Below are 22,229 nucleotides of genomic sequence, written 5' to 3'. Positions count from 1 at the left end.
TCTGGTACATTTGTCTATTGAAGTAATACAACATGAAGCTAAAAACACCAAAAGACTGATAGGTTTACATATAAATAGAGTTTATTTAAAAAATATTTTTTTTACTTCATTTCCAGCTGAGATGCTGCATTTCATACATCCCTGCACTTCACTCAAGCACAGGAAGGGACTTACTTGGAAGAGATTTCAATATGAAAATGAACTCAGAAACACTTTGGGAAGATAAACACTGGGTTGCTTAGCAATACAGAACACATCTACAGTTTTAGCCCATTCGTTGTACATTGAAAATAAAACCAGCGGAAACAGAACAGAGAAAAACACACATACATGTGGCCGAAAGCTGAATGAAACACCTGCAAGACAACATGGAGCCAGTGGGAAGAAACCAAACTGTTGGAACAGTAAATACTAAAAGATCTTCTTTGTGCTGGTGGCAGAAAACATCTTGGCCCCTGAAAAGGTCTAACTCACTTTCACTGCACAGAGAGGCAGTTCACTGCAGACAGGGTTACATTTGGCTGACAAAATATGTAAATAACATTTTATTGAAGCAAACATTAATACTGCAGTGCCAAGAAGCATCTAAAGATTCATTCTGAACCATGGATAGGAGTTAATTGGATGCTCAATTATTTATATTGAAAGTGATGGTGAGATGATCTGTATTACATTCAGGGTTCCTACACTATCTTTAAAAATCTGTATTTGATTTCAGGATTTTCCAGATAAGTATGAAAAAACAATAAGAGCGTAAGAAATATATTTACTTCCAGATTTTGTTGGTTTCAATATCCTTCAGCCTTGGACTCAAATTACCATAATTTCATGTTTTTTATTAAATGCACCTGGAAAACAACACAGGAATGTTGTTTCACACCTAATTTCCTTCCATATTTCCTTAATATTTTAGAACCAGAAAAACAGAAACATGACTAAATCTGATTATTTCCAGATTTGCACCCAGCAAAAACCGAATCCATGATTATGAGACAATATGAATCTTAGATTCCAAAAGGCAAAGGCAAAACAACCCAAAGCTCAGGAAATGGCAAACATAGGAACGGCTAACACATTAAACAGGCAAACCACCAGAGCAACAGTGGGTGCTGTTTGTGAGCATAAAGTTTATCAGGTAAGAAAATGCTTTTTTTTCCATGATAATTGGCTGTAAAAGCAAAGAGTTTACTGTGTCTGAGACAAATAAAGACAAATATTTGACTGGACCTTTCCCTGTTGTAAATTTATGTTGGACTTTTACATTTATACAGTCAGAAAAGACAAAGAAATAAGGTAATTTTTACCTTAGAGTGTTTAGAGTTTCTCAATGTGTAGGAACCCTGAATATAGCAAACAAACATAGTTTGGACAGCTATCATTGACCTATTTCAGCATGCAGTCTAATGTACTTCATTATTTTTCTTTTAGCTACTTTAAGCTGAGTAAAGATGTTTCACAATCACTCTATAATAGAGCAATACAGATGTGCTTTTCGGAAAATGTTACATTAAGAGGAATTGTGCTACAACAACAGCTAAATACATTGTATAACATTGCATTTTTTCCTTTCCCTTTGACAATCTTGCTTTTAGATATAGTCAGTATTGTTTTTAAATAATAAAAAAAAACACATGCATATACCACAATACATTAAAATTAAGTTGTTTTCTTTTTTAATCACTGAAAATATAGGAACAATACTGAGATGGTGGCTTTGGAGCATGCTGTTTAGTTAGTATTCTCCTTCGTTGTGATGGTAACGAGTTGCTTGGCGGCTTTGGCAATGTCATAAGCACACTGTATGACCTGCTGGGTGACAAGCTGCATGTCCGGCCCTGAGCTGCCGTCCAAAGGCACGGCTTTCCGGCACTCGTTCTGCAGGCGGCAGGCGCTGGTGGTCAGCAGGCGCAGAGATCCTCTCACCGTCTCTGAGCGTGGCTTCTGCTCGGGGGACACACAAAGAACCACAGTCAGGTTTGTGGGTCACAAAGGGATGAAGCCAACAGAGACGGTGGACAATTCCCTCCATGTTAGATACCGTTCAGAAGCTTGCACTCATCACTGGCATGAATCTTATTTTGAAGCTTTAATCATTGCGCCGTGAATGCAGCATCATCGCTGGCAGCTGAACAGACCCTGTATTTAAGTATCAAGCGTTAACCCAAATTGCTCAGTTTAAGATGAGATGGTTAGGATGTTCAGACACATCCTACACCAAGACTTGAGACAACTGTGAACCGGAAGATCCTGGAGGACGGGTCTCATTGTCTCAATTCACTCTCAACATCAACATCATCAGCACCTTCAAAAGTGACTGAAATATACAGCTGCCCACACAGACTGAATACCTTTTGAAGAAAAGCTTCATGATCTGACGCGATGAAGCCTAGCTAGGGCTGAACTCGCAATATTACACCTCTGGAGTTCATCGCACTCCCATAACTGATATGAACTGTAAGGAATGATTCAGAATTAAAGGAGTGTATGTATAATTTTGACCCAGAGTGACTGAAAAAGAAATACACAATAAATCCAAACCCAGGCACCCAGTTATTGTGTTGTATTATTCCAACCACAAAACAAGGAGCCAGATGCAGCATTAAAACTGTGATGAAGTTTATGCTGATGAAGAGTGGATACAACAATGTTTGACTGTAAATGCAAAAAGTGTTATCAAACCTTGGGGAAGAGGGCGGCCATTTCTGTTACAGCCACATGGATTCTTTCTGAGCAGGGGACAAAGCTGTGACGAAAAAGGCTTTTTATGAGTTAAACATGGTCTCATTCACATTAAACTTAAATTAACAATCACACAAACTCATAATATTACTGATACTAAAATAACAAGCTGCAACGTTATTTAGCCATTAGAAGCTCTCAAGATACAGAAGTAATTGTTTCAGAGTAACATGCCATATTAGAAGCAATCAACCACATGGCTTTTTTTTTTTTTTTTACTACAGAAGACAATTTAAAGTCAGATAACTAAACCATGTAGAGGCACATCCAAAAAAAAAAAAAAGAAAAAAAAAAGCAGAGCTTATTAGCAGGTGAGAGTCAGCAGAGGAAATAGAGGAAAGAGGAAAATAAAACTGTGCCTGGGAGGCAGGGACAGAGGCCAGAGTACCAGGAGGTGGGGTCGGGGGACCGCAGGCTGAGAGGCTGGAGGGGGGAGGAGGCCTTCTCAGCCCATGGCACCAGGGTGCTGAAACATCCCAGGCTGTGACGGAGTCGTCGGACTCCCTCACGCTCACACGGTCTACACGCGGCGAAGGATGGGGGAAGCCAAAGAGTATCGCAACAGGACAGGACAGCGCGGGTGGAGGCAGGAATGAGAAGGGGAAATATTGGCAGGGAAAAGTGGACAAAAGGCATCAAAAAATAACAAACCAACTGAAAAATGGTCAATGGAGGAGGGTTTGAAATGGAGGAAAGGACAAGAAGGCTGAAAATAAGACGCGCTCTCCTTCAGTCTGACCTGTCATGTTTATTGTCCTGAGCAGCTCGCAGGAGCTCCTGGATGTTCTTGGTGATCTGCTCCGTTTTGCGGATGACGTCCTCCGTGCTTGGCAGCGTGGGGTCCGACTCTGTCTGCAGATCCTCCAGCTCTGGGATGGAGTTGCCCTCTCCAAGCCACCCGCTGCTCCTCATCCTCCCCCTCCTGCCAAAGCTGCAAAGGGGAAAGTCAAAGAGAGTAAAAAGAAGAGCAACGCTTAAAAGTTTTCAAGTTACTCAAGTGTACAAAACATAAAAGGTGCAGAACTTCCGATTTGCTGGCATATATATCATCTTACCCAGAATCATCCATCTCAGAGTCATTGAAGGTGTTGTCATAGTCGCTTTCTGGCACGCTGCTTTGCTTTTCCAGCTTTGACGTCTGGAGAGAAAGTTTGCAGTAAAATAAACAACATACTACAGACTACACAATATTCAGTAATAAATGAAATATTCTTAATGTAAAACCTCTGTTTGCTGAATGTGTTCAATTCATTCAGAATGAAAAGCAGAGCTGAATAAAACAGGCCAGCAAAGCTTTGAAGCCAGAGCATCAAACTATAGCAATACAGGCAAGGAAAAACAAACAAACAAAAAAAAGATATTAGGAAAGTGAATATTTACAAAGTTCAGAAGGTTTGTTCAAATCAGAGTGAAGCCATATCTGTGCTTTAGCAACATCATACGTGTATGGGAGCTTGTGGATTCCCAAGTTGAAGGTGAAACTATTCAAAAAAAAAAGCTACTGGTAGTTATTCATGTGTAGAAAACACAAAAATCTCATACTGACAATAAAATTGATGGCAGAGGAAAAACACCACTTAATGTTTAACAAAACATTTTACTGCAGGAAAACTCGTCTTTGCACCAGATTTTAAAGGAATTTCTTAAACTTTAGACTCCAGAAGTGCTTAGATGTACGAGTACAGTCATGTCTGGGAAGCCTGCTTAGCATTTTCACAAACAGCAGGTCTCCACATTCTCAGCGAATCCAGATCTAAATCTGAATCAGAATGCAGACCAAATAACTCACCTCAGGAAATTCTCTTGCATTCAGACATGACATAAATGTCTGTTCTGCCTTGGTCACTGACTCGTCTTCTCAAATAAACCTGTCTGGATCACAACATTTTTCTCTCTTTTCTTGCAAAACTTATCACCTACAGGACAAAATTAAACTAAGTTACAATGTTTTTGAGGGTTAACAGGAAGCTAAAATGTAAAAAAAAAAAAAAAATCTAATTAAGATTTCACAAAATGTGCAATTTCCTTCCTTTTTACCTTAGTGTTTAAAGTGTAGAAATGTGATGTTCAAAAATTCAATTCAAGGTTCAGCAGGTCAATCAGCTTTTGACTTGATTACAAAAGAATTCACACACCTTGGACTTTTTTTATTTTGCCAAATTAGTCAAACGATACTGTACTATATATAATCAGTTATGCAGAAATTACTCCATAACTGTGTTAGTTTTCAAATATCTAAAAGAATATGGCATTCATTTGTATTTTTTAATCTAACCTCTTTACCCTTGATATCTACCATTAAAAAATTCCTAAGTAATTCAGTTTAAGTGACAATAAGGAAAACGTTAAATAAATAAAAAAAAAACAATTTAAACTTAAATTTAGTTAAAAGCCGTGACAGGGACATGACAAACAGGTGGAAGGAGGAGGTCTTGTTAGAAAAGACTTTTTTTGGCCAACATGCTAAACACCCTGTGTTTTGAAACACTAATCCCGTAGATGAAACATATTGACGGCCAAATCATGCTGTGCAGATACTTCAGCAGTGCCAGGTAAGCTGGTCAGAGGTTCACCTTCAAGGAAAACATCAAGTCAGAGCTTTGATAAAATGGTTTAGTCAAAGCCCTGTCTTAAATCTGTGAGAATCTGTTTTTTAAAAAATAAAAATGTACGTTTACTGATGCCCTCCAGTCAGCCTGAGAAAAGCAAAACAGATGCTGCTTTACCCAAAAATACTATTTTACAAACAATACCAACATAAGACATACTGAATACGGATTGCATTGCACGCTTTTCCAATTTTATTTGCAAACTATACCTTTACCAATTTGTGTTGGTCTTTCCCACAGAGTCTGTAAGACTCTGTAAATTCTAACGTGACCAAATGTAAGCGAGTTCAAGGGGAATGAATGCAAGGCACAGCACAACACTCTGCCTTCCCACTGGTTAACGGTGCGCTGAGGATGATGCTGGTGACGGCAGCCGGTGGGAGGTTCGGCTCATGCAGCAGGGCAGATAAATGGCAGGAGAGCACAGGAAGCTTATGAAGGAGGGACAGAGAGAGGAGGCTCCAAGTGGATCTGCCGTGTCCCACAAGGATGCAGGCCGAGCGCAAATGTACTTAACCGTTTGAGGAGTGTCGTCCTTGGACCAAGACAGGGTGGATGGAAATGAGGGAAGGGATGAAGAGGTCACAAATGCACCCCTTTCTGTCTAAAGACAGAGGTTAAATCATATTTCAATGAAAAAGTGTGAGGTAAAAAAAAAATATATATATGAATGGAGATGGATCTCTTCCCCAGGCAGAATAAATCTACTGGTAATTATGACAAAATGGTTGAGCAAAAGGTGAAGAACCTATGAACATGAAATATATTGGTTTAAATGAGGAATTGATTGTAATTGTGAAGTTATTTCCAAATATCCTGTATCAACTGCATGAACTCAAAACAAACCAAGAGGGTAGAGGTACATTTATTATAAGCGAGGTCTCAAATTTAACCATGTCTTGTTGAAACTGAAAATGGAAACAGATGAAATGTGTGTGTGTGTGTGTGTAGGAGCATCATGCATTACAAAACACAGAGTTTATACGGTAACTTTAATGCACGTCAACATAAAACAGTACAAAAATCCAAAGCTAATCAACTCGCTTCCACAAATACAGTTTGTCCAAATAAAGCAGCAATCCAGTAAACCGAGACAACGTAGACATGATTCTGAACTGGACACGGTGAAACGAGACAAATGTGTGGCAATGGCATTTTCAATGAATCTCAGTCTTCGATACAGCTAAACACCCTGTGGCAAGTCAAATAAATCAAATAAAAAAACAAGGGCGGAGCGACACGACGGCAGACGGGGTGAAGAAATGAGGGGGGAAAGACAACAGAAGTGAGCAGTGCAGAGGAAGCTGCGGGGAGCGGGTCTTACTTACATGAGGTGGAAAGGGTTGCAGGCTGGGGAGACCCTCCTCTGGGTAAGGAGTTTCCCCTTTGGAAAGATAGGGCTTCAGGCCCGAGCCGGTCTCATACATTGACATGGGCCGACTGGCCCGCGCAGACTGCCGGCGTTTCAGGGCTGAGGGGCTGGACGGGTCAGGGTAGTCTGTACCGCTGGGGGTCTGATAGACATTTGTTGTGACCTGCCGCCTGAGAGAGGTGTTCTCACTTTGCAGAGATTGCAGCTGGAAGAGACGGTCAGCAGTACACTAAGAGGCGCTCTCAGCAAGGCAAGCTTGGGTCCCTGTTAGCTCTGTGAAGCTTACCATAACTGATTTTATCCTACAATTTCTACACATTTGAACTTAAATTCGATCCTGGCGACTCTTTAATGTGGCACTAATTTAGCAGATCTTTGTCGATATTAAGAATTTTAAACACACAAACAAATCTGAAGCTGCTTTCATGACAAAACGTTTTTAAAAAAATCTAGATTTCCATAAGACTAATCTACTCCGTTGCATAAAACTAAATTTAGAAATATCGTTGGAGCTTCAGATTTAGTTTAAATAATGTCAGAATCCAAAAGTTACCAACTGCTGTAAGATCAAATTCATGCAGACATGTCTGCCATATTCCCTGGACGTCATTTTTAAAAAGGACTTAATCTTGGTTCCAAAATGCAAAGCAAGTTATAAGCAAGCAAGAGACTGTTGCACAAAGATGCAGCTACAGAACAGACTCAAGAACCATAAAAAAAAAAAAGAGAAGAGAAGCAAAACCTGGCCCCAAAATGAATGTAGCAATTGGCATTCGACAAAAAGAGGGAAGGAAGGATTTGGTAGGAGAAAGGAGGATAAAGTCTCCGATTTAAGTTCAGAGAGCTGATATGTTTACGATATGAAAAACGAACGGGTCGCGGCCACATTACATGTCAAAATAAAACAAATTATAAGTATTGACTGGTTTGCATTAACAGTCCTTTATCTAAACGTGGACACCGAACTGCTACCATCCACAAAAAACGAAGCCTAAATACAGGTACACGTCATTTCAAAGTTTGAAATATGTCTGTGTGCAATTCATCTTTAAAATATGTGATTCTCTATTTTTAACTAATTAACTAAAATAAATTAACCTTTCAAAATATTCTAATTTACTGAGAGGCATATGTTTATCCTAAAGGGTCCATTGACAAGACTTAAAAAAAAAAAAAAACAGGTTCTAGAAAACACAAATGTTGAGAATCTAAACTGCACAAAACGTGTGCAACATGAGAGCAAATAGGATCTATTTCTTGTCTGTGCAAATCAAGACAGGTGTGGCTCCACAAGCCAGTGGATCATTTTCTGTGTGATTTAATCACACAGATTAAAGACCAGAGCAACAGGGTTCCAAGTTTGTTTGACCAGTATCTTTCAGTCCAATGTAACTAGTTAGAAAACACAACAAAAACAACATTTCCAACATTTTGAAATATAAAAACAGCACGTGTGGTAAAGCAACATACACACACAAACATACACGGTTCGTTAGTCACTATTGTGTCATAAAACGTTAAAATCCAGGGTAAATTATGTCATGCTTTTTTTTTTACAACATGCTTGTTAGTAACATTAGATGCCATAACATTCATTCCAACTGATAACACAATAAAAATATAATCCGTTATTAAATGAAAAAAAAAAAAAAAAAGATGCTTTGCTTTTTCTGAAAGTCAACCAAACAAAAAAGAATAAAAAATGAAAAACAAGGAGAAAAAAACAAATATGAGGTTTTTTTTTTATTAAGATTCTGAAACATGCTGGTCAAAAAGAAAGCTGAGCCGATCCAATCTCACTGGCTCTGATCAGTTCATAACCTCCGACACCAGGGAGCGCTCACACTGCGCTCCAGAAGCCGCTCTGCGTCTCCACAAACTTCCCCCACCCTCCCAGTCAGCGATCCCCCGGGGGTTAGTGATCTCATTGGTGCAGCGCGGGGGATACCTTTTTCTGCATCAGCCTCAGCTCGTCGCTCAGATCGTCGTTGGCTTTCAAGAGCTGCTGGATCTTGGCTTCGGAGGTAGTGAGCGCGTTTTTCACCTCCATGTATTCGTGCATAGTTACAGGGCCGTCAGAAATGTCAGAGTCCAGGCTCTGTTGAGGAAACTGGTTAAAGACAAACCCACCAGCAGGGAGCATGTGTCCTCACTCAGTGGTCAAATACCTTGGTTCTGTCTCCTTTGCTCGAAGGGAGCTCTTGATCTGTGTCTTCATCTGAAGCCACGCTGTCATAATCACTGCTGTGTCTGACAGCCACGCCCTTTAATATGAGTTCAACATTGTCTGGAATAAACGGGATCAAAATGGCGTGGTTAGTGTCGGTCCGATTGACACAGCAGCTTACAAAAGCATTCAGTGTTCCCTTGAACTTTCCCACATTTTGTCATCCTACAACCACAACCTTCAATATATTTGCTTCTGGAGTTTGACCGGAACAGTTGTAAATATTTGATGGTATTCGCACCCCTCACGCAATACTTGACTGGAATATCTGCAGGTCACTACGGGTTTGTTTCTCCCAGCTTTGCACGTCATGAGGCTAAACCTTTAGCCCATTGTTTCTGCACAGAATAGTTCCAAGTTCAGTCAGATTGGACAGAGAGGCATCTGGGAACCTCAAACTTTAAGTCTGGCAACAGATGGGCAATTAATTAATTTTTTTATTTTACTAACTCAATAATAAATACTAATAGTCAATATAGCAGCTGAAAGAAGTCATGAATGACGGAGCGCAGCATAATACGGCTACCACTATGTTTTATGGTGGAGAATGTGTTCAGTGGGATGTGAAGTGCTAATTTTTCAAACAAAACATTTTGCATGTAGGCAAAAAAAAATAAAAATAAAAAAAAAGGTTTAATTTATCACCTACCCAGATCGCCATGTTATCACTTATCCACATTGACCAGGTTTAAGAAATGTACAACTAATATCGCAGCTACGTTGAGCATCTCTCCGGCTCAAGAGTTACCACAGGCCCCCCACTGCTTCTCCGATGGCTCTCCTTGAACAGTGTGTTGGTTTTGGTAATCTGTGAGATTACCAAAGCTTGGGATTTCGTTTTACAACCTACTTCTCCATCAAACTTGTTCATAACTCCATCCCTCGCCTGTCTGCTATGTTTTATGCGACGCTGAAATTAAATTGTAATAGCCTTAGTTGTAATTGTAACGTCATAAAATGTTATGATGTTCAGGCCAGTCTGAGAACTTTTGTAGTTTACATTAATGTCAGCAGAGCTCTGGATAAAGGCGACAGGAGGATACAGACCTTTCGGACTGCCGACAGAATTCCCTTGTTGTCTGCGTTTGGCGTCACTTAAAATATCAATGACTAGAGTTGCAAATTCATGTGCATTGAACCTTGCGAGCTTCTGTCGTCCCTAAAGGCAAGGCAAAGCAAGGCAACTTTATTTATATAGCACCTTTCAGCCGGAGACAATTCAAAGTGCTTGTGCAAAAAAAAAAGTTAAAACAACATACAATAAGAAAAAAAATAAAATAAAATCAAGCAGATTAAAATTATACAAAGTAAAGATTAGAATTTTAAATATAGTGAATCAATAGAATTAAGAAACATTTAAGAATAGGCACCTTCAAATAAAATAAATAAATAAAATAAATAAATAAAAATAACCAGTCAAACAACCGTACCAAAATTTAATTTTCAGTGAAAAGCAGAACCTGCAGCAGAAACCTGCAGAGGCGTCTGAAGCCGACTCACCTGGTTTCTTGTTGATGAATACTCTGGATTTACAGGAAGGAAAGGAACCACAGTCGTCTCCGACACCAACGTGCTGTGATTCTGTGTTGCCAACCACACTGCAAGCAATGACACACAGATGACAGAGGTGAGCAAAGCTGCACCTTATTGCAAGCTGGTCAACAAAGAAAAATGGCACTTTGATGAAATGCAACGAGAGACAGCTTCTCAAATCAAAAGACACTTATTTGTCCTTCACCTGCATCCGTCTCTCGTCTGTCCACTTCATCATACACGTCCATGGCCAACTCCTCAAATAAATGATTGCTGAGCTGAATAAAGGTAAGAAAAGCACATTTAGCTTTAAGGAGGCTGAATGAATAAAAACCTCCAAGGGCAAGATAAGTACTCACTGACTGCAGTTTTCTCTTTGCGGCTTTTGCAAGTTCTGTTAGATCTGGACTTCTACAAAGAGAAAAGGTAACTTTTACAATTACATGCAGATGAATTTCAGCCAGCTTTACTGTTTAACCAAGTTATACTTACACATTTCTGCTCCATCAAAAGAGAGCAAGTGAAAAAGTTCAAATATGTAATTTAAAAAGCACAGTGCTCTGCAGAGCAGTTTTCAGACTGAAGTGAAATTAGAGCATACATTTACAGTCAGAACAACTGAATTATTAGCTAAAACTGTAATTTGAGTGGATCTGCTTCCGTTAAACTAGATTAAACAAAGCAAACACCGAGTTAGTGGAAGGTGGGAAGAGAGAGAGAGCGACACAGGCATGAAAACGTGCCTGACTGATCGTAAACTAAAGACAAGACCCTTAATATGAATGGAACGTACCTGTCAGCCATCTGGGGAACGATGAAGTGCTCACCATTTTTATGATCTAAATGGATCAAGAGGAGAGTTGTGGATTTATTTGGCATAACCATTACTAACAATAATTTCAGATGGAGTCTCCCCCCACATGTTTTGGCTGTTGAATTTTATGATCAGATGAGTAATTAAAGAAAGAAAATAAATGGTTGTTTGTTTTATGTTATAAAAAATACACCGTATTAACAGAAATAATGCTGTTTTTCCCTCTTTTTGTGATGAAATTTGCAGTGTGTACAATTACTGCATGTGTAAAGCATGTAGCTGAGACAGCTTTCAGTTTTTATTCTGCACTAATCTGGAATAAACTTACAGAAAACAGCAAAAATGCTGAAACACTGAGTTCTTTTAAATCAAGGCTAAAAAGCCATCTGTCTGGAGTTGCCATTGATTAATAACTGGACTCTGTTATCACTACTGCCTGGCATGGACATTGTGTTATGCACTGAGGCCTTAGTTCAGCGTTCCAAACATAACATTATCACTCTTTAGCATCTTTTAGCTGCATGCTCAGCTGCCTTGTGCTTGCTTTTTTATCTCCCCCTTTCACGCTTTATTTCTTAAATATTTGTCAAAATCAAACAAGAAATGAAGTACAGCAAGTCTGAACAGAGCCTGGAAGGAAAGAAAATCACAACCTGTGTTGTATAATCCCTCACTACTTTCATTACTGGTTTCAGATAAGGAAACATAATTACCAAAACATGCACAGACCAATTAAGCACAAATCACAAATGACTCTCTGTCACTGCTTACCCGGTTTTCTGCCACATAAATAAAACGCCAGTCGATCAGTGAGCTCATACTGAATCTCCACCAGCCTGTCTGCCAGGTCATAGTGACCAACCTCTCTGAAAAAACACAGCAGTAACACAAATAGTTAAAGATGCATAGATCCAGAAATGTCATGAAAGACTAAAAAACATGAACTGTTAATAATGAGAGGCTATACCTTGCATGGTCAATGGGAGTTTTGCCATTGCTGTCTAGAGCTCCAGGATCAGCCCCATACACAGTCAGTAGTTCAGCCTGAGATACTTGGCCTGCCTTTGCAGCTACATGCAAAGGAGTGTTTCCTTTGTCCTGGAAGAGACGCATCAATTATCAGCAACGCCGAGAGAAGAATCAACACACACAAAAATAGAAAAACATAAAAAATTTAATCAATTAAAATGAAAAACCAAGTCTTACTGGATGGAAAAAATTAGCTTGTGCTCCCAGAGACAGCAGCCTCAAACAAGTCTCGAGATTTCCTGTGCGCACACTCGAATGAAGTTGCTGAAAAGTAATTGACATACATTATGAAGACGCAACAAGCTAAAGAATCAGTTGATGCTGTGAAAAAACAAATCTAAGTACTACATTATTCTTGCATCCTGTAATAAATATCTGAGCAAAGACCTTAAAATAAAATTGTTGCTTCAGCAACCCCCATGATTTGCTGCAGTTCCTCTCTTACCATCGTCCCCGCTGAAGGTGGAGGCAAGACATGGTTCAGACTTCTTTGTCAAAGTTTTTGTCAAAATGTTTGTTCTAACCAAATGCAGAGTAATCCTATGAAGAGCAACAGACGACTGCCTTACTTTAATAGTACGTCCCTTTGTCTTTACGGTTATGACATCTAATCCTGCGCCAGGTTATATTTATACGCCAAGGAAACAAAAAGTCACGGTTCACTAAATAGAAGCTCATTAACTCTAAAAAGCAAAGTAATAAACTAACAAATTGTTTTGTATGAATTGAACCTGTTAGATTTGCTAAAGAGTATTTTAAATGCAACGTTGTTCCCCATCTATTTCTTCTTACCTTGCTTAAATCCTTTGCTGTAGAGCTGTCGTCGTCACGGCACGGCATGCGATGGACGAATGCCAGCATTTGATATTTGGCTCTAATAAACTCTGATTTGTTTGGGCTTTTGAAACAGAAACATGAAATGAATGAGTAAACAGCAATATATTGACATTTTTATGATTAACATCATGAATTCGATCCATGGAGATCAATTAAAAAAAACAACCACATCTTAAATTCAGGGACGTTTGCTATTCATTTCAATATTGATCTTTTCATTTTTTTGCCAAGCATACCTAATTTTATTATCTCCTGTGTTTGTGCAGGTAATTTCACCTCGTTGAAATTTACTCCCTTTAAAAGTTGTGATTATTTTGTACCTGCCTTATAAGACAGTCAGAATATTCTTAACATCAACTATCATGACACTGAAATGGGAAAAGTTATGTATAACAGAATCTAAAAACTTTACATATAATTTAATGCCACTTTAAATAGGCCACAACTGAATGGCTTAAATGTGAAAATTAAGGATTTGAAACTACTATATGTCCACTTTAAATTTAATTCGCTTAGATCTCCACAAAATCTCCACAATTAAGTGTGAGCAAAGAGCATTTGGTCGGCTGCACAGATATGCACGTTCGTTAATCATACTAATACAGATTAAATAAGTCATGCATGATAGCAGATAAACATATGGACACAATATCATAGCTGAATATAGCAACGTCTACATCAGTTTTGATCAGTTTCCTCACACTTGTTCTTTCCCCGTCGTTACAATTTTTTGTCAGTGTGTTCTGCAAGCTTTAGCATCACATATGGTGAGCATCATGGGGCCGCTGCAGACCAACCAACTGGCCAAAAATATTATTGGCATGCAGAATGTGAATACATGGCTCTCGAAATACGATATCTAACTAAATATTACATCAGTTAAGTGCAGGGCTATGAAACGGATGCAGGGAGTTTAACATAAGGGTACAAAATAGGGGAACTAATTGGCCAAGTGGTAAGTTGAGCCCCCACAGCGCAGATGCTCCACAAATAAAGACTGAAAAACACAACAAAAGCTCTTACTGAAGTTTGTCCTGAGGATTGGCTTTACGTTTTCCACTCATCACAGATGCAGGGTCCAGAAGGGAGTGCTCCCATATTGAATTTGCACCATTGCTGTATAATGTCTGCACCATCTGGACGGAGTAAAACAGACGATTGTTTAAAATGCGTCCCATCCAATGACAACTACAACTACAAAGATATGTGCTGTGTAACGTCAAGGCATCCCAGGCCTGCTCGGCCTCTAGAGAAGACACTTTCACGGCGTGCCGAACAGTACTGAGAGCAAAGAGGAACGTAAATCAGAATTATCTCTCTGGTGGGGGGGGGGGTCATTAACCTGAAGCTGTGTTGGAGGCCATGTGGAATGCGTCAGGTGACGGACTTGGGAGCTGTGCCTGCCGAGACCCCGATGAACGCTGCAGCACTCGTCGCAAATCAGCACTCCCCTGTTCACGGAGGCCCAGCGAGGCTCTGGAAGACAGGAAGATAAAGTCAAAATCAGACCTAAACCATCACACTACCGCCACCATTTTTGACTGTCAGTAAGATGGTTAGATTCTAAAGTGCTGTGTTGGGTTTCAGTCAAATGTAACATCACACTCGTTATCAAGAACTTTTTTGGCGGGGAGTTTAAGCTGGGGATTTTTTGTTCCTTCTGCTCGGTGGGTTTGTCGCTGCAGCTCTCATATGGAGGCCATTTATGTCCGGTAACTCTCCTCCAGTTTCTAAATCTTGAACTTTAAATGATGCAGGTGAGGCCTACAGTACCTTAGATGTTATTTTGGGTTGTTGTGGGACATCCTGGTTGAATATTTGATGTGTACTTGGAGTAATTTTGATTGACTGGCCTCTACTGGGAAGATTCACTACTGCTGCATTTTTTTTTTCTCCAGTTGTAGATCATGGACTTTGGTTTACTGACATCCCAAAGTCTTAGAAGTAACTTTGCAACCCTTCACAGATTGATAAATGCCAATTACTTTCAAACAGGCAGAGAGGATTGGGTACATCTTGCAAAGCCATTAAGGAAAACACACAGGCTTTAAACAATGTACTTTTTTTTTTCACCAAGGTGCATACCACAAACACAAACCCCATATTTTGTGCTATAAGGTTAGAGTCACTACACAAAAAGGAATGTCTTACAGCTCACACAGAATTGTTATGTTTAAGAAGTGTAAACACATACATAATCATAAGGAGGTCTGCTGACCTGACAGTTGTCTAGCAGATAGTAATGGCTGCCACAAAAGGTCACTGCTAAAGAAGAGGCTGCTCAGTATAATATTGCGACTTTTTGAGGAGCTGAAGTTTGGATTTAACTTACTATAGGCTATAATTAAAATAACTAATATATATCTCTGTTTGTGAAACAAATTAAAGGTATTACATTTTTATGTTTTGCAAATTAATTTCTTAAACTTTTTGATAGTCAATTTTCTTAAGATGTCTGTCTCCGTTTAAAATCTCAAATATTCATCAATCTACTATTAAAATTACATCCAAGAACGTCTGAATGCGAATGCAAACCGAAGGAAAAAAAATAAAATACACAGGTCAATTCCGTATTGTTGCAATAGTCCCTTAAAGCTGCTTTAATTGCATGTCAAAGTGAGGCTGTGCAGTGTGTAAAAAGTTTCTAAAAAGGAAGTGAGGACCAGCAGTTAGAGGTGGAAGCACCTTCTGACAGAGCAGCTTCCTCTTTCGCTGCTGTGTTCAGGCAGAAGAGAAATGAGAAATAGAAATGAGCCACATGTGAAAGTTATGCATGGTGCTGCAAACAGAAACAGAGAGGATGTAACACAGTTTGCTCCACTGCTGTCTTTATCCTGCAGAGAAACTTTCTGACACCAAACAGGAGTTAAAAAACCAAATAAACTCGTAAGATCCTTCCGAGGTCTAAACTATCAGACATGGCTTTGTGAAAGGGCAGACACTGAGGACTGTAAATGTCTAAGCAGCAGCTGAGGTGCAGGAGCAACAGCTGCTGGGGTTGGCGGTCGGATTCTGTCTCCTGGGTCTCTCTTTTTCTCCATTTAATAACCCCTCTGCTGGGACTTGCTGACATGCCTCCTCCATGCTTTTCTCAACAAGAACCGCTGAACTTAATGCCGCATCCTGAAACTCTAAAAATATTAACACTCAACAACCGGTGCCAGCCATATGCTGGGGCAGCTGCTGAGAAACCCCCAGGGTTAACTAATCCGAGTGACAAGATGACGGACGAGGTCCTGCATACTTCGCAAACTTTCTCATTTACCGATAAAGAGGAAAAGATAGTTGCTTAATTTTTTTTGTTTCTGAAGAAAGTGAAGCTATGCATTTTATTTTCTTCCAGTAAATCAAACACATTATAACAATAAAAGAATTGTTCGGCAAGAACAGCAGTCAACGCGCTTTGCATCCTGTTTTGCTTCCTGTGACTACTGAAAAACATCACGTCACTTCTTTTTCCTTCGAATGGAAGTTTTGAAAAGTATCCGAGACACAATGCAGTCATTATTTGTTCCGCTTTCGCAGGCCCATTAGAGTCTGAAAGCTCACTCCAAGTTTCTCCCAGGCCTATAATTTACTTCAACAAAAAGATGCCATTCATCTCATGTTGGACTGTAGTTGGTTTGAGAGTCTCATTGAATGAAATCTTGATTAAAAATACTTAATAGGTTTTTTTTTTTGATTAGATGGTATTTTTCAGATCAATACACCATGTCTAAAATGTAGAGCTTTACTGTTTTTAATTTCCCAAAAGAAGAGGAAAATTTATTGAATCAGCCAATTTGTCTGTAGGTTGATGTCATCAACTAACCCTAATCCAAAAAGAAGGTTTAAAGAAGGAGTTTAAATACTAACTCCATGAATTACCTTCAATATTTACCCATATTTGTTGTTTTTAATGGTAAAAATATCTTATTCTACACGCGAGACTAAATGAAGGATAAATAAAGAGACTGTCAGTGGTGTTACAGGTCAGCTAACTCATATTTAGTCCAACCTCAGACACATTTTGTGATTTTACTTTTAGCAATTTTGAAGCAGTGACTTTTAAACCATTGTGAACCTTGATCAGCCCATTACGCTGTAATGAGATTTATTGCCACAGAGAGAAATAAGCTTTACTAAGGAGTAATTAGGTTCAAGCTAGGGATAAAACTATTACCACTTTTAATGAATACCATGACAAAAAAATACCAAAAGGTAAGTCAAATATTGTCCACCAAATGTGGAATCTTAGATGCTAAGTAAAACTGTGATTGCTTATTTACCAAAATGCACCAAGTGTGAAAAATAGACTTAAATATTTAGACAAGGAAGCATTTTTAAAGAAGTATTTGCCTAGCATTAGCTGCTAGGCTGCCAAGTATGCAAAGTAACTGCTGCTATCTTCTGTGATTTATTATTTACTAAAATGCACCAAGTGTGGAAAAATAGCCTTATTTAGACTTAAATTTAGACAAGGAAGCTGTTTTTAAAGAAGTATTTGCTCCCAGCCTAGCGTTAGTTGTTAGATTGCCAGGTACGCAAAGTAACTGCTGCCATCTTCTGTGATTTCTTGGACCAAAACCACTGCAGGCAAAGTTCTGGTTGTATTCAATAGGCAGAACCAAGATGATATGAGGGTTTCTGCTTGTGTCACAATAGAAGACCTTCCTTCAAATCTTATGAATAAATAAACATAAACTGCCATCTAAGCTTAAAAAAATAAATCATATTTTTAAGCTGATCAAAAGAACTTACAGTATATTCTTTGCCGTATGAATGCTGGATGCACTGTCTGAACTAAAGATTGCACTGTTTAATAAAGGGAAGTTATAATTTGTTAAACGGTTACCACTTCTGCTACTGGTAATAATATACGTTGCTGGCTTAGCTTTTAGTGCTGCAACTTCAGCCTGTGACGACACATTTATTATATATTCAATGAATTTTAACAAAAATTCATAATATCATAAATGCTCCTTTGTACACAATTATAAAAATGAAAAATACTTGCATCCCTTTTAAAGTTATTTTTGTTGCTTTGTTTGTTTTGGGGTCGGAAGAGTTCTATAGTTCCCTTTTTATTTGCTGTAAATAATTTTATAAATCCGTTTTAAAAGGGCGTAATTAGAGTTCTTCAAAGATTGGGGAATTGCACAGAACCTTACTCGGTGACTTATAAATTTGAAAGAAGGGGAGAACCTCACATTACACTGAAAGAGCAAGCATGGCACTGACGACTAAAACTTTATAACATGCTAAAATTCAAAATTAGATGGGAAAATCTGGCAGTGCCATTTGCTATGATACAATTACACCCATCAATAGTCTGTGTAAAAAGCAGGCAGGAACTACTAAGCAGAAGAAAGCACAGCGGGGCGGCAGGTATAATCTGATCAAGGATTAGTAACCAAAAGTCAGCAGATTAATAATATTAAATGCAAGTAAACCCCTCAGTGTGAATGATCTTACCTGGAACACAGCAATCGGCGCACAACTCAGTGTTTCGCAGGCGTTTAGACATCCTTAAATCTGCAGGAAATGCTTTCTAAAAGGTGCAGCGCATTAAACCCGTTACCAAAACCATTGGTTACACTGAAGGAAGACGCCTTCCGCATTAGCTAGACTTAGCTAATAAATAAATAAAACAAACAAGGACCGAAATACTTTCATTAGCCGTTGCTAACCTTAGAGTTTGTACATGATAACATTAGCTCTCAATATTTAAAATAAGCTTCTCTCCTGCCATACAGCTGACTAGGCACCCACCTGCCTCGCTAACTAGCCTGCGCCCATTTGAGAGTTTACCCCTCAGTTTCTGCTAGACAGCAGAAGGAGCAGCTGCGACTGTGACCTACTAACATGAGTTAGTAAGCCCCGAGTCTGGACTGTCAGGAAGCGAAACTCAGGCAATTGTAACAGTGACACCCCCTGATAATAACTTGGTATATGCCGAATTAATTATCGTCTATTGCATTCTTGATCTATATCTAAGAACATGAGCTAAATACAATGCAACATATTTGGTGCAACACTACCTGATAGGCAGTATTCTGGACGAGTTAACATGATTTTACGTACCTCTGCACAGGAGGTAGGTATGATCCAGGCACCTTTTGAAAGGGTCCAGCAGGGGTCACAATTGTCCCGATGAGTACGCTAACAGTATGCTTTTTATTTACCTTGACAGTCACTGTTGAACTTAACAACACCACATATAACAAAAGATGAAGTTAATATAACTTGGCATCTCTTTAGGAAGAAGAGCTATCATTTACAGATCATTTACAGATAGCTGATCAGTCTAATGATACTAATGGGCCCATACTTACTTATAATCACAAAAACAAACAAACAAACAAACAAAAATGATCCATGAAGATGATCGCTGCATATAATTTGTGGTTGTTCTTGAAAGTCACTCTGGGTTTTCTACTTCTGCTAACTCCATACCTCCTTTGAAAAGAAAACGAAAACCTTTTATTGTGAAACCTGGAAACATTAAGGTGTCTGTACTTTCAATGCTCAATGTCACAAAGATTGCCACAACTGTGCTGGTCATGTTCAGAATCAGAATAAAAATCAGCTTTATTCTTCAAATTTGTGCACACAAAAAAATCATTTGACTTTGATTCTTTTCTCTCCATAAATACAAATATCTCAAAAAGGCAAAAAAAAAAAAAAAGGCAACAAAAGCTTTTTCTTTTTTGTAAATGTATTTAATCGTGTTTTTACAAACAGGAAAACAAGGTTGGATGGGTGCAAACATGCATGGTACTAATCTCAGCACTCTGTTCAGTGCAGGCACGTGCAGAGGGGGGGGGCTGGGGGTGCTTGAGCACCTGCCCTTTTTGCTCTTTTTGCTCCTTGCCCCAAAGTGCCCTTTTGGTCAATTTCTTTTTTTTTTTTTTTTTTTTTTTTGCATTATTATTTTCAAAGCCCTCTTCTGACACATAATAACATGTACTAAAATTATTTTATTTATATTTTTTTTTTGTACAACATAATAAGCCTTCCGGTCACCTTGTTACCTTTGACCTTTTGCCCGTGACGCATGACGCAGTTGCCTCTCGCGCAGTGACATAAGGCGGCTAACTGGAGCTCAGCATAGCGAACGTTCCAGATTACAGATCAGTTTTTGGTGAATTATATATATTTAAAAAACCGTTTTTGGTGAATAAAGTGGAGTAGACTTGCTACTTGTCAGATGACGGAAAACTTTGAAGTCTCGTTTCTGCTTCAGCGGTTTAAGCAGAGAGGTAATGAAATACAACAGACACTGACAGGCCTCTGCGTCTGGCTTACTCTGAAGAACTACTGAGGGGAGGAGACAGCCAGGTGAGGAAAAACTGTTCTTATCTATCGATTAGGTATTTTTATCATACAGACTGTTGTTGTTGTGCTATTAGCTAGCTGCTAGCTGCGACTTTGCTAGCAAAGCTATATAACTGAAAAGCTTCTTCCCTGTGTACGAGGCACATCGCCCGTCCAAACCTTATCATCTCCATAATGTATAAATGTCCGATCTTCTAATTTCCTTTGCTGCATAATGTACATCGCATTTATTCTGGCGTTAGATAAACATAGCACTTAAATAATAGTCCAACAAGGATATTCATTTAGAATTAAAAATAACTCACCCTGAATTACCATGATAGATATAATGTGTGTCATTAATGAAGGGGAAAAAACTCAACCCAGACTTTTAAGTTTAGGGTCTGGTTCGCAGAGTATGTAGTTAATTTTCCCCCCCCAATTATTCAATAGGAAAAAATAAACTAACCTCAGTTAAGTAAAATAAAATTGTAATCAAAACTTTTGGAATTGTAATGATTTCTTTTTTAAAAAACAAATTCTTTTGTTTAAAAAAACTTTTTTTAAATTAAATAACTAATTTTTGTCTTATGAACTTAAAAAGTTATTTGCCAAACATAAACTTTTATTTGCACACATCAGAAATCTTTTGTTGTGATTTTGGCTCCTGCCCATGATGTCATGTGAGAATCACAAGCAAAACTTTGAGTCAAACAAAAACTTAGAATATCAAGAAAAGATTTCTGACATGCACAAATAATGTTTTGCAAAAGAAATTCACTTCATGACACAAATGTGTGATTTAAATGTTTAAAAAAGTTTTAAGCAAAACTCAGTATGCTTTTCCCATAGTGACATGCATTAACAATTAAATTTTTGCTTTTGTTTTTTTCTTTTTTTCTGCAGTTCCACCTTAAAGTTTGATGCAGCTCTGCTTTCCTGAATGGACCATCTTCATCTCCACTGCAGCAAACAGGCAGCTCTTTTTTATATAGATTACAGTACACTAAGTGGTTGCATTGTGCCCTTGTTTATATTTTTTAATAGTGTAATTCTGTAAAGACAAAATATGTAAATCGGAGCTAAACCACCATCTCTGATTTACATATCTTGCTGAATTGCGGGTTTGAATATTGCAATACTTTCCTATAACAAAATAGACCTGCAGAAAGAAATTACTAATAAAATATCTTATATATGCATAGTTGTATGCTCTGTATAGAGATTTACCTTAGCTTTGATTGTATATTTCACAATTTTGTAATTTATCATTGTTTATTAAACTCTGAAAGCTGAGAGGCTTTGTTCATATTCTGTCCTAGAATGCGGGGAGATGTGCCCTTTTTTCTTTTTTGAGCACCTGCCCTTTTAGGGGTCTCTGCACGGCCCTGGTTCAGTGTCTATCAGAGATAGTCTGGGGGAAGAAGCTGTCTTTGATGCAAAAAGGAAAAGATTATTTTCCTTTTTGTAAATAGTGCCCAGTAGCACCAACATGAAGATAAAAATCTAAACAGTTTATGTCCAGGATGTGTGGGGTCTGCAGAAACGCTAGATGTTAGTTAGAATATATATATCATACCAAGAAAGCATTAAATAAGGTCTGGCCAGTCAAGGTATTTCAAATTTTGAACTAGAAATCTCAAATTCAGGGTAACTCAGGTAATATAGAGTAGGTACCTTTTTTCTGCTGTCCAAATTGCTTTCTACAACATGGAGGATCAGTTTTAGTCAGGATAAATGAAAAACTTAGCATAATGACGCCCAACGTAGCAT

General features: G+C 38.5%; 1 protein-coding gene across 4 annotated transcripts; it reads right to left on the bottom strand.

Annotated features, from left to right (window-relative positions):
- Positions 1–63: 63 nt before the first annotated feature.
- On the bottom strand, positions 64–19,032 carry git2a (G protein-coupled receptor kinase interacting ArfGAP 2a). Of its 4 annotated transcripts, XM_014987954.2 has the most exons (21): positions 18,615–19,032; positions 14,503–14,636; positions 14,184–14,296; positions 13,116–13,221; positions 12,501–12,587; positions 12,262–12,392; positions 12,066–12,160; positions 11,274–11,319; positions 10,840–10,891; positions 10,686–10,758; positions 10,448–10,545; positions 9,995–10,106; positions 8,889–9,007; positions 8,669–8,818; positions 6,677–6,925; positions 5,866–5,952; positions 3,795–3,877; positions 3,479–3,670; positions 3,128–3,259; positions 2,680–2,743; positions 64–1,941 (listed from the first exon to the last, which is right to left on the bottom strand). In XM_014987954.2, the coding sequence occupies exons 1-21, from the start codon at positions 18,664–18,666 to the stop codon at positions 1,729–1,731; spliced, it is 2,388 nt and encodes a 795-aa protein (XP_014843440.2). In that variant the 5' UTR covers positions 18,667–19,032; the 3' UTR covers positions 64–1,728. The 4 variants fall into 4 exon arrangements, with proteins under 4 accessions (XP_014843440.2, XP_087865011.1, XP_087865009.1 ...); XM_088008885.1 differs by lacking the exon at positions 3,128–3,259 and having other exon boundaries at positions 18,615–19,029; XM_088008883.1 differs by lacking the exons at positions 3,128–3,259; positions 6,677–6,925 and having other exon boundaries at positions 18,615–19,029.
- Between the last annotated feature and the right edge of the window lie 3,197 nt (positions 19,033–22,229).

This window comes from Poecilia mexicana, unplaced genomic scaffold (assembly GCF_051168715.1).
Source record: "Poecilia mexicana isolate PSO_F unplaced genomic scaffold, ASM5116871v1 scaffold_9, whole genome shotgun sequence".
Taxonomy (NCBI): Eukaryota; Metazoa; Chordata; class Actinopteri; order Cyprinodontiformes; family Poeciliidae; genus Poecilia; species Poecilia mexicana.
The sequence above is the reverse complement of the archived record's forward strand: the minus strand, read 5'-3'. Positions and strand labels throughout refer to the sequence as shown.